Here is a 12808-nt window from a genome sequence, read left to right as displayed (position 1 = left end):
ACACGCGTCTCTGACATACAGATTCGGGTGTACGAGGGTATCAGCAGCCTGCTCCATGCATAACGGCCTCTGATTCTCCTCGTGCGTACGCTCGAGCGGATCTGCTAGGCTGTCTTAGTATGGCTCTGGATACTGGGCTGGGCCGAGAGTCGGGCCGGACGCTGAGTTTGAGAGGAGAGGGCCTGCTGGTCGTGGACTGGGCCGATCTGAGTGAAGAAGCTTGGTTGAGCCCTGCCTTGAAGGTTGAATGAGCCAGGCTTGTTGTGCATACCAGGTGCGTGGGCCTCTACGTTATGGGCCTTTGCCTGTGGTCAAGCCCCTGATTTGGGATAAAGAAATCCAGCGGTCATCAATAGGTATGCGAAAATTTTGAGATTCCACATGCTGCATGTTGCATATTGAAATATGTGAAAATATTTTGCTTTAGAGTTAAAATATTATCCATGGAGATGTACGAATCAGATATTTTTTAATATTCGATCCTACCAAATTCTATTAAAATGTATATAAAAATATATAATTATATGCTAAAATTTGATCTGATTTAAATATTATATGTTTAAATATCAATTTCTCTAAATTTCTTTTTTAAATTCTCCAAATACATGTAAATATTTAATTAGTAATTTTACAAAATATTCATCACTGAAAAAAGAAAAATCTGTAGGCTTGTTGCCGCCCATAATAACAATCGAAAGAAGCATAAGGAGAGTCTCCAATAATAGGAGATACCATAGATCGAAGTTCATAAATCCATAACCAAACCAAACAAAACCCAACATAGCAAATGAACCTGCATAGCCATTAGCAAAGCAACCATAGCCACGAAAAAAAGAAAAAGGCCTATGCCAAGTGAAGGGACCATAAGCAAAGCTCACCATCTTCATAGATTTTGCACTTTGAAGGCTACCATCCGAAAGCATTGAACTAGCTTGAAAGCCTTTGAGTTGCCTAGTATCAAGTCAACTAGATAAAATCTCTACAAAAGGAAAAAGAACAAATTTAGAACGTATTAAAGCGCGCTGGCAATTCCAATCGTAGACAAGGCTTTCAATGGAAGCCAAATGGACATGTAAGCTAAAACTTGAAGAAAATAGTCCATTGAACACCACTTATAAACAAACATACAACCGCAAAGCCATTAAGGACTGAAAGTCCTCATATCTAAGGAAATTACCTCCAAATCACTAATGGATTTTGATAGTATTTAACAAATAGTAAAACGGTGCAAATTAGACAATAGATCGAACGAATAATAGGTCGGATGACCACTTCAACAGACCAGGTCAGATGACTTCCCAGGTCGAATACCACTCCAATAAACCAGATTGAATTACTTCACAGGTTGGACACAAGTAGGACATCACTCCAATAGACTAGATCGGATAACTTCACAAGTCGAACACCATAGGTCGGACACCACTCTAATAGATCAGGTCGGACGACTACTCCAAGTGACCAGGTTAGATGACTATTCTAAAAAGTCAAATTGGACGGACATTCCAAAAGACTGATTTCCATCTTTGTGCCAACTACACAAAAATAACAGAAGAATTTTTTCTCTCTCCTAACTCACATATTTTCTGTTGTAACAATAGTTGTATATTATGACATGTACCTTTCTAGAATAGTCGATATAGTTATATATAAATATATTCTTCTCAAATAAAAATTGAGCGAGTATTACCTCAACCTCTATATTTTGACTAAGTCTTTTTTATTACATGGTATCAAAGCACACATGTGCTACATCTCTTTTCTAATCTTGCTATTTCTTTTCTCTTTTGTCACTCAAATGGAGGAGGAATTACCCAGAGAAACAACCTAAAAAACCATGAATCAAAATAAAAATAAAAAAGAGAATGAAAGTAATTTCCTCAGGTTTCAAAATTCAGATAATCCAAGGATGCAACTGGTTGGTGCTCTTCTTGTTGGAAAAAATTATTTGTCATGGAGTAGATCTATGATGTGTGCTTTAAGAGTCAATGATAAACTTGGTTTTATTGATGGCACTTTCGAAATGTTACCTACTGGGTCTCTAAACTTAGAGAAATGGAGGAAGGTGGACAACATGGTCACCACCTAGATATTAAGCTCACTGTCAAAGGAACTAATTGATACATTTATATATGCATTATCCTCTCAAATACTCTAGGAAGAAATAAAGAAAAGATTCTGATAGAGTAATGGACCTCTCCTCTATCAAATCAAACAGAAGATAACTTCTCTCACTTAGGATAATACCTATGTCATGATTTATTTTACTAAAATAGAAAGATTGTAGGATCAATTAACCTATTTAAAGCCCTTGCCCATATGTGAATGTGGTGTATCCAAACATTTGAATGAAATTTGCAATGAGAATAAGTTGATCAAATTCTTAATGGGCTTAAATGATAGCTATGATCATGTTAGGAATCAGATCTTGCTTCCAAATCCCCTCTCATCTATTAACAAAGTTTACTCAATGGTAGTTAGAGTGGAAAAATAAAGAGAAATACATAGTGACACAGTGGGAGACTCCAACTCGATTATGATGATCAGAAACCAACTACAGGTCGAAAAAATTCAAAGCAAGAAAAAGGAATGGGGCAGAAAGGATAATAGAACTTGTGATTACTGTAAAGGCAATGATCACACAAGGGAGGAATATTTTAAGCTTCATGGATATCTAGAATGGTTCACCGAGCTGAAACAGAAGAAGATGAAAAGAAAAGGGATGATTGCTGCAAGTGTGCAGGAAAACACGATGGATGCTGATGATAAAACCAATGGCAAACAAGAAGGCACTAAGTGAGTTGGGTGAATCTAATCCAACAAGAGGCGGCAAAATATATGCAGAATTAAAACCCAGTTACAAATGAGGCAAGCTATATCAATTTCTCAAGATATGCAGGTAAGGATACTAGGAGCTACTCTACTAGCAGACATGGTAAAAATTCTATATGGATAATAGACTCAGGTGATCAACTCATAAGTATAGTGACTTATCTTTATTTCATGTCATTTCTGCAATACCAAATAAAAGCACCATTAGACTTTCACCTAAAATAATTCTACAGAATGCTTTGTATGTTTCTTATTTTAAATACAGCTTACTTTCAGTCAGTAACCTTTCTTAATTCTCTAAGCTAACAATAAAATTCTCTTTTGAAACCTGCTTTATACAAGACTCAGTGGCTGAAGAGGTATTGGCTGAAGGGAAATAACAAGGAGGACTTTATATTCTAGTAAATAAAACTCTTACTAGTTGTGGCATAGTTTGTGACTCTAGCACTGCTTGTATTTCAACTACCGAGCTAAACCCTGTACATGAAAGAAATGAAGTTTTTCATTTATACTCTTGTCAAAATTCCTATGAATTATGGTATTCAAGACTTGGTCATAGATCACATGCAAAATTAACTCGTATCTCAGCCATTCAACTAGAAAATAAGGAAAATCAAGTGCGTGAAGTATGTCCACATGCAAAACAACAAAGGTTAAGTTTTTCAGAAAAGCAAAATAATAATTGAAACTGTTTTTAAACTAATTTATATTGATTTATGGGGCCAGTATTTAACTTATTCAATCTCAAATACAAAAAATATTTTGACTATAGTGGATGATTTTTCAAGAGTCACTTGGACATATCTTTTGCATGATAAATTTAATGTATATAATATCCTTCATGATTTCATTAGTATAATACTAACTCAGTTTCATAAAAATATTAAAGTAATAAGGTCGGATAATGGAACAAAATTTATAAATAAACAATGTGAGACTCTTTTTAAATCAAAAGAAACTTTACATAAAAAATATATTCATACGCTTCACAGCAAAATGGTTGTAGAGAAAAAACATAAACATTTATTGCAAGCGACAAGGGCTATAATGTTTGAATCTAAGCTTCCAAAAATTTTTTGGACAGAAAGTATATTAATAGCCACTTATATCATAAATAGATTGCTAAACTCTGTTTTGGATCGGAAAACCCCTTATGAAATACTTTTTGAGTGAATGCCAACTTACAAACATTTAAAGATCTTTGGTTGTTTGTGTTTTGCTACAAATACAAGGCCTAAAAAGAATACGTTTGAATAAAGAGCTTTTAAATGTGTTTTCATTGGATATGCTTTAGGTTTCAAAATATACAAATTATATAATTTACATCATAAGAAAATAATAATATCAAGAGATGTGATTTTTCATGAAACATGTTTTCCTTTTGTAAGTGGGACACTTTAACACTTGATACCACGGTGTCATTACCTATACTTGATAATTCCAACCTAAATAACAATTCATTACCTATCTTTGATAATTTTGACTTGCACTGAACTTCCTATATCGACCTAAATAACAATTTCTACCTGTTGTCCAGCTTAAATGACGACTTCCTCATTCTTACGCCACTCTTAGAATACACAAATAACCCAAAAATTAAATCCATTCTTCAAATGATTTTAGAATAACCTATTCTCGACACCATAAATACTCAGCTGAGGAGAAGTGCTAGAGTCACCTCTAAACTGAGCTGGTTAAATGATTATATGGTGAATAATTCTTCACTTGCTGAATCCTCAGTTAACACTTCAACAGAAGATGGTTCGAGCCCAGGTAACATCCAAGACATGTGTAACCTACTTCTCACTTACAGTCCTTCACACACATTGTTTACTATAAATGTCTCTACTATCCATATACCTATTTTCTATCATCAAGCTAGGGGGGGACAGGGGATAGTAACTGAGTCCATGCCATGCAACAAGAGATAGAGGCACTAGAGAGAAATCAAATATGGATACTCACTGCACTACCTAAAGGTAAAAAGACAATTTTATCAAAATGGGCTATAAAATGAAGCACAAACAAGATGGCAGCATAGACAAGTATAAAGCTCGACTGGTCGCAAAGGCTACAATCAACTGGTCAGAATCAATTATCATGATAGTTTCTAGCAAAAATGGTAACTATCAGACTTTTCCTAGCCATTGTCACAAAATTTGCATGGCCTGTCTATAAGTTATTTATAAATAATGTATATTTACATGGGTTTCTAAATGAAAAAATCTACATATGCCCACTAGAGGGATATACAAAGGTCAAAGAGGGCCAAGTATGCAAGTTAATTAAAAATCTCTATGGGATAAAACAAGCAGGCAGATAGTGGAATAAAGAACTCACAATGAAGCTACAAAGTTACAGGTCCAAACAGTCCCCATCTTATTATTGTTTGTTTATGAAACAAGCAGAAAATAAATTTACAGCACTGATTATCTATGTAGATGATCTATTGATTATAGGTTCAAGTGAACAACATATTCAACATGTCAAACATTTCCTTCACTAACAATTCACAATAAAAAACTTGGGATATGCCAAATTTTTTCTAGGAATAGAGATTAGCTAATCTCAAGAATGAATGTTTTTAAATCAACGAAAATACATTTTGGACATTCTTTAGGATACTAGTCTGACCAACTCAAAAGCAACATCCTTTCCATTACTAAGAAGCACCAAACTGGATAATGAGACTAGGGAGCTCATCGAACACCCAGAACAATACAGGAGACTAGTGGGAAGATTATTATACCTAGGTCTTACCAGGCCTGATGTTACTTTTGTCATGCAACAGCTTAGTCAATTTATGCAATCTCCAAGAAAGTATCATTGGGATGCGAGAAAACATGTCCTTCATTATTTAAAAGGGTGTCCGTTGAAAAGCTTATTCTTTTCTGCTTCAAAAAGCATGTAACTCATAGCTTTTCACGACTCTGATTGGGCTTCTTGCCCCATATCTCGAAAATCCATCACAGGCTACTGTATATTTCTTGGATCATTCTTGATTTCTTGAAGGCAAAGAAACAATGCATAGTTAGCAGATCTTCCGCTGAAGCAGAATACAAGAGCGTGGCAACTACAATAAGCGAATTACAATGGATAAGTTACCTTTTTCGAGATTTTGATCTATAATTATCTCTTTTAGTCCATCTCTTCTGTGATAATCAAGCGGCTGGACATATTGCAACGAATCATGTTTTCTATGAATGAACAAAACATCTTGAAATTGATTGTCATGTGATACGAGAACAACTCACAAAAGGATTTATTTCTAATTTGCATGTTCCTTCCAGACATCAACTTGTTGACCTCCTCACTAAGCCTTTGACTTCCACTATCTTTCATGAATATCTGTTCAAGATGGGACTTCAAGATTTATCCTTGTCTCCATCTTGAGGGGCATGATAGTATTTAACAGATAACAAAACGGTGTAGATCAGACAACAGGTCGGACGGATAACAGGTCAGACGACCACTTCAACAAACAGGTTGGATGACTTTTCAAGTCAAATACCACAGGTCAGACACCATTCCAATAAATCAGGTTGAACGACTTTACAGATCGAACACCACTTAAATAGAATACGTCGGACAACTTCACAGGTCGGATACTCTAATAGGCCAGATCGAACGACTACTCCAAGTGACCGAGTTAGACAACTATTCTAGAAAATCAGGTCAGACGAACATTTTAGAAGACTGATTTTTATCTTTGTGCCAGCTATATAAAAATAACAGAAGAGTCTTTTCTCTCTTTTAGCTCATATATTTTATATTGTAAATATTATATTGTGTACCTTTCTAAAATAATCGATAGAGTTATATATAAACACATTTTTCTCAAATAAAAATTGAACAATTGTTGTCTTAGTCTCTATATTCCCATTAAATCTTTTTTATTATAAATCTCTGCCTTCAAAACAACTTACAACTAAATATAGCACCATCCAAAGGTGGAGAGAGCAAACCTGCTCTCTAGATAAGTGAACAAAAAGCCCTCGCTGCCCAAATGGGGCAGGAGAAGACCATAAACGACAACAAGAAGTGGGAGACCGGTTCGTAGTAATCACAACCTTGTACAGAAAAATTTCTCACTAGAGAGATAAGCCATGTCTATGGCAATAAGCTTCAAATAACGTCGAGTGGTGATCCTTGCCTTTGAAAGCTGTGATCCTTTCTTTCCACGGACAAAAATGTTCCAACCAACATACGTTCTTGAAACCCGCTGGCACCATCATATATTGTTTAAGCGAAATACACTGAAGCCCAGACTTGGCCTGCCAGCTGGCATCCTTTTAGCCTAAAGTGCCAGGTTGGCAACAGTTAGAATCCAAAGCGCGGATGAGTCATTGATTCCCAGTATAACAATGTATCATCAAGGGTCCAGATTTCCCCCTCCAGTCTAAGCATTTATACCCAAAATTTTCTATGAAAAGTTCTGATCCTTGTTTCTTTCCACAGCTACCAGTCCACTACCACCACTTCTCTCTCCTTCATTAGCGAACGCGAATAACAGAAAAGCCCAAAGAAAGAACAACAAAAGCACCGTAACTCCGCTGCGATCGTGGTGGTGGCTTTTGTTTTCTATTAAGATTCGCGCAAGCACCCAGCAGCATTTCTGCAAAAGGGAAGCTTCTTGTGGCTAGATACCGTTCGCATTGCCCCTAGGTAAGTCTCTTTTCTGCGCTTTTGCTACATTTCTATGGATGTTTCTGTTTTTGAAAGATCTGGTTTTTTTTTTTTTTTTTCCCTTTGGATTCTTTAGTTTTTCAATTACTGGTTGCTAATTGTATTTAGAAATTTTTTTTTTCTTTTTATGTTTTGGTGCTGAGAAAAGCTTGGTGATCTATTATAAATCTCGTAAACTTGAATAAATGATGAATTCCCGAGGAGATAGATTGTCGATTTGTTTTTTGGAGCTGATTTTGCGTGTTGCATTGTTTGTTGTTCGTTCGTTTGTTCTAAAATTTTCTTTTTGTTTGCTCATAAAAGGGGAAATGGGGAAGCGAATATGGGTTTTAGATTTGTCTCGGATGTTTTGATGGGTTCCAAAAGCAACTGAAATAATCCATAAGATGTGCAGATTGCATTGAGGGCCATTTTTTTATTAGGTTCATGGGCCCCACATGTTTGTGATCTCAAATGTTTCTTTTTCAAAAATCATATTCCAAAAGTTTGAGAAACTCTAAATCTTGACTGGAAGGCTCGTTGTGAAGGTGGAGTTGAGTTTTCTAATATATCATTTGGGTAGAAATCTTGATCTTGCAGGCTAAATCCGTTGTCATGTGGGACCTGTGACTTTTAATCATGATTAGCCCTCCATGTGGGGTTGAAGATGTGAATTTCAAGTCCAGACATAGTTGTTGATAGTTATTAGAAACGTAGTCATCAAGCATTAGTATATTATGGTTAATATTTCCCTTAATAGTGCAAGATTAATTGCCTCTGCAAGAAAAACTTAATTTCATAAAACAAATTGGAATATTGGATGTCTGGTTGATATCGGTAAGTATTGAGTGGCAGCCTGTGAAAGTTATAAATTTTGTTCACAGGAAGCTTTTTTATCAATTACAACACAGGAGCACCAAACTTGAATTATTCGTATTGAGTTTGCATATCCCATTTTTGTTTGTACGTTCACATGGACTAGTGAGAAGTGCTATTTTTGCTTCATTGTAGCTTGCAAACTTTGGTGTGTTTTCTGTTAAATACAAAGATGGAGGAAATCATACATGGTTATCCCATTCATCATAATTTTTGTCACAATCCATCAAAATTGGCACAATATGATGTTCTTGTCATTCGACAAGAGCAGCATCTGTAATTCAGATTATAACCATTCAATTCAATGTTTGAAGCTTCTTTCCCTTTATTGATTCATTGGTAAATATCCTTGTAGGCCATCTGTGTTTTTCTTCCTGTCTCTCTTGTTACATTTTAAATTATTATATTTATTACCATGAACAAATTTGGGACATAACTTCACCAACAGTTAGAGAGTCAGAAAAAAGGCTCTGGAAAAGATATAGTTGCTGTAAAACTGCAACCTTACAACTTTTTTTGTGATTTAAAATGTTTCTGTTTTATGTTTCGTCACCTATTTGATTATTTATCCTGTTCCTTTTCTTTTGACTGCTTGTACTTCCAGTTACATAATAAAGTACCAGGATGGTTGCAAAGGGCTTCACTGTGGATCTCAATAAGCCTCTTGTCTTCCAGGTAAAAATGCATTGCCCCTTTATATTTTTTTCAATGACATTATTGTAGCATTTATAAAGCCAAATTATACAATTGCAATTTGCAGACCTGAGCAATTCTATTTTATTCTATTTTTTTATTTATCTAATTTTTCTTGAGCTCTTTTCATCATGTAGAATATTGGTTTTTAAAATTTTAGAAAAAACAAAGAGGGCCTTACCTAGGATGCACCAAACTGTAACTTTTTTCCTTGATTTTATTGTTAAATTTGGAATGGGAAATAAGTGTCATTTTTACAATTCTTCCAATATTGCCTTTATGCCCTGCTCTATTTAAAAACATTGTTAAATTTGAGTGAATATTCATGTTGTTATTATGAGTTATATTGGTGATTTTGATTTCTCGAGATTCTGTCACAGGTTGGTCATCTGGGAGAAGATTATGAGGAATGGGTTCACCAGCCTATTGTAAGCAAGGAAGGCCCTCGATTTTTTGAGAGTGACTTTTGGGAGGTAAAATCTTTTCGTTTACATATTTTCTAATGACTGTGAAGTCATGGATCATTTTCCAACGACTGTTGCAGTCATAGAATATTTTCGTTTATATCATTCTCTTATTTAGGCATTTTAACAAATGCTATTTGGAGTGTATGGCTGCATTGTTGAGATTTTGACTTTTTTGCTTGGAACAGTTTCTGACTCGCACAGTTTGGTGGGTAATTCCAGTTATTTGGCTGCCAGTTGTATGCTGGTGTATTTCAATGTCTGTACGAATGGGCCACACACCTTCTGAGATAGCCTTAATTGTGGGTTTTGGCATTTTTGTCTGGACGTTGCTGGAATACAGTTTACACCGTTTCCTTTTCCACATCAAAACAAAGAGTTATTGGTTAGTTTTCTCTCTTCCAACCACCCACCCACCCGCATGCACTTAACCATGTTTGTATGTCCACTCACTTTCTGGCACACACCAGCACTCTTTTGCACAAATTTCATCGGACAGCTTTATATTTTCATGATATTATGTACATTCTCTAGGTGGAACACCTTACACTATCTTATTCATGGCTGCCATCATAAGCACCCTATGGACGGCTTGCGGCTTGTCTTTCCACCAGCTGCAACAGCTGTTTTGTGCGTGCCAGTATGTATCGCTACCTAACACCTTCTCTTCCTATGTTTTTTATGAAAATTTCAATTTTTGGAAGCATAACAAGGTGGTGCTTTCCTTTATTGAACACCATAGATGCATTAAGTAGCCACCCTGACCTTTTCTCGAGCATGATTCTATTGGATAATCTATATATGAAGCTCCAGGCAAAATCTTGTTAGTTCAGCATGATAAAGTCACCACGTCATCTAGTGGAACAGTAAAGGAGTCAATGGGTTCAAGTGAATTGCATGTCGCTTGTACACTTAAATATTTACTTGTATATGCAGAGGATTGTAGGAGTGAAATTAGCTAATGTTGATGATCCTGATGCTGACAAATGATTTTTATTTTTTAGTAGGTAATTCTTTTATTCTCTGCAGAGTGATCGATGTGTCACGTAGAAGTTCCAATATTAGATGGACATACACACTGTTGCACAACTATCAGTTTGTGCAGGCATGAGCTAACAATATTCTTAGTAATTTTTATAGGACAAAGGATACACCTCTTATTTTGAATTTGCTTTTTTTTTCTTTAATAATTTGGAATTTGCTTATGAACATCAGTATTGATGTTTAAAGTCCTCTTGTTGATACTACAACAGCTTAAGTTGGCCTTACAACCTTGTTGAGTTTGTACGATCATCATGCATGTGGAATTGTGAAGGGCTCGTCAAATGTACACTTAGCATACAAGTTTTAATAATGTGTTTTTGGCAGTTCTGGAACTTTGCTCAACTCATAGGCACTCCCTCAACTGCTCCTGCTCTGTTTGGTGGTGGTCTATTGGGATATGTGATGTATGACTGCACTCATTACTACTTGCATCATGGTCAGCCTTCAGGTGGAGTATCTAAAAATCTCAAGGTAAGAGGACACCTTAAGATCAGATAATTATATAAAGAATATTTTTTTGCCTCTTCCATGTGGTCTTTTTGTTCGCTTTATATTTATATTATATCCGGAATGAGATTCAAATTAGCCGTCTAGCGACCTCCATCAAAGTTTCTGAATGAAGAATCCTATTTGTGATTAATAATGGTAGTCTGCATGCTCTTGTTTTGCAGAAATATCACTTGAATCATCACTTTAGGATCCAGAATCTGGGCTTTGGAATTACTTCGTCGCTATGGGACAAGGTGTTTGGAACACTTCCTCCAGAGAAAGTGGTTGAAAAGGGTAGATGATTGTATTTGCAGGTTGAGAATTATTAGCAAGGGTGAGGGTGGTTTTGAAGTTTCATCATTTACTTGATTCCCAATATTCTTTCTTCAAGTCAATTGATTTATAGTATGTTAATGTAGATGGCTTCTACCAGAGTTTAGCATATTGTTGGGTATTTTGAATTTTGTGGTGTCATTTTCCTGTGTAAATTAGTTTGCTTATTTATTGTCTTGTTGATCAAAGGAAAATGCTCCATTTGTTGGGTTATTTATTAGAATAATGTAAAAACAAAACAAAACAAAACAAAATGCAAATCTAATGTGTTGCAGGAAAGAGAATTGGAAGAAAGGCCACTTTTAATTGGCAGTTTCTTGATTTTATGCAGAAACTAAATGTCATTTTAAGTGGCCTTTTTTAAAATAAATTAAAATTTTGTTTGTTTTATAAAAAACATTTTTTTATATTTTCTGCCATTTAAAATACTCAGAAAAATTAATTAATAAAAAATAATTTTTAATCAAAAGAAAAACTCAATCAGAAAAATAAATTTCTCTTCACATTCTAAAGCTATGTTGTCAATAAGCTTTTTGACTATAGAGAAAATCTAACTCTAGGAGGCGTTTTTCTCGAGCCGGAAAATTTCTAAATTCATTCCTATTTTTATGGCTAATTAAATTTTAACTTTTTAAAATTATTTTAAAAATTATTATTCATGGACTTTTTTAAACCTATCGTTACTTTTAAAACTATTTAGCATTATTTTTAAAACTACTCTTAGAGAAAATAATCTTGTTAGTTATATTAGTTATGAAATATTAATAATTAATTTAAAATAAATTTTAACATAATTTAATTCTAAGAATATTAAAATAATAGAAATTTTTTTAATTCTCAAAATTAATGTCAATAAAACATTTTTTATAAATCTTGCCAATAATTAGAGTAGATTTCAAAAAATTTGATAATATATAGATTAAGTTAAATTTAATTGCCTAATCTAATTTGGTTCATTTGCTAAAAGCATACATAATTCACCTAAAGACTTCGGTTTGAGTCCCTACTTCCCAATCCCTAATTAAAAAAATTAAAATTTGATTAATACAATAGATGCTGTTTTTTTTTTTTTTAATTAAATCATATATTTTTTAGAAAAATTAACAGTTTTAGCCTAAACTTTTTAATTATTATTAATTCTATCATAAAATTTACTAATGTAATAAAATGACTTAACGGTAATATATTGAGTAACGTGGTAATTGTATTAACTTTTAAATAGGCAAATAAAATATATTTAGAGTAACTTTAAAATACTAGAATTTAATTTAAAAAAATAAAAATATAAAGTATAATTGCAACAAATTTAAAAATATATAGTTTTTTAATAATTTTCTTAAAAAATAATATATTTTTAAATTTGATAAGTAAAATATTTACGTTAAAAAAGTAAGGAATAAAAATGTTGATTTTAG

General features: G+C 34.0%; 1 protein-coding gene across 1 annotated transcript; it reads left to right on the top strand.

Moving 5' to 3' along the window:
• The first annotated feature begins 7253 nt into the window (after window positions 1-7253).
• On the top strand, window positions 7254-11581 carry LOC110616761 (dihydroceramide fatty acyl 2-hydroxylase FAH1). Its single transcript, XM_021759241.2, has 7 exons — window positions 7254-7494; window positions 8975-9045; window positions 9444-9536; window positions 9716-9912; window positions 10062-10167; window positions 10896-11042; window positions 11243-11581. The coding sequence occupies exons 2-7, from the start codon at window positions 8995-8997 to the stop codon at window positions 11360-11362; spliced, it is 714 nt and encodes a 237-aa protein (XP_021614933.1). The 5' UTR covers window positions 7254-7494; window positions 8975-8994; the 3' UTR covers window positions 11363-11581.
• Window positions 11582-12808: the final 1227 nt, after the last annotated feature.

Source organism: Manihot esculenta, chromosome 6, assembly GCF_001659605.2.
Source record: "Manihot esculenta cultivar AM560-2 chromosome 6, M.esculenta_v8, whole genome shotgun sequence".
In the NCBI taxonomy this organism is placed as follows: Eukaryota; Viridiplantae; Streptophyta; class Magnoliopsida; order Malpighiales; family Euphorbiaceae; genus Manihot; species Manihot esculenta.
The sequence above is the reverse complement of the archived record's forward strand: the minus strand, read 5'-3'. Positions and strand labels throughout refer to the sequence as shown.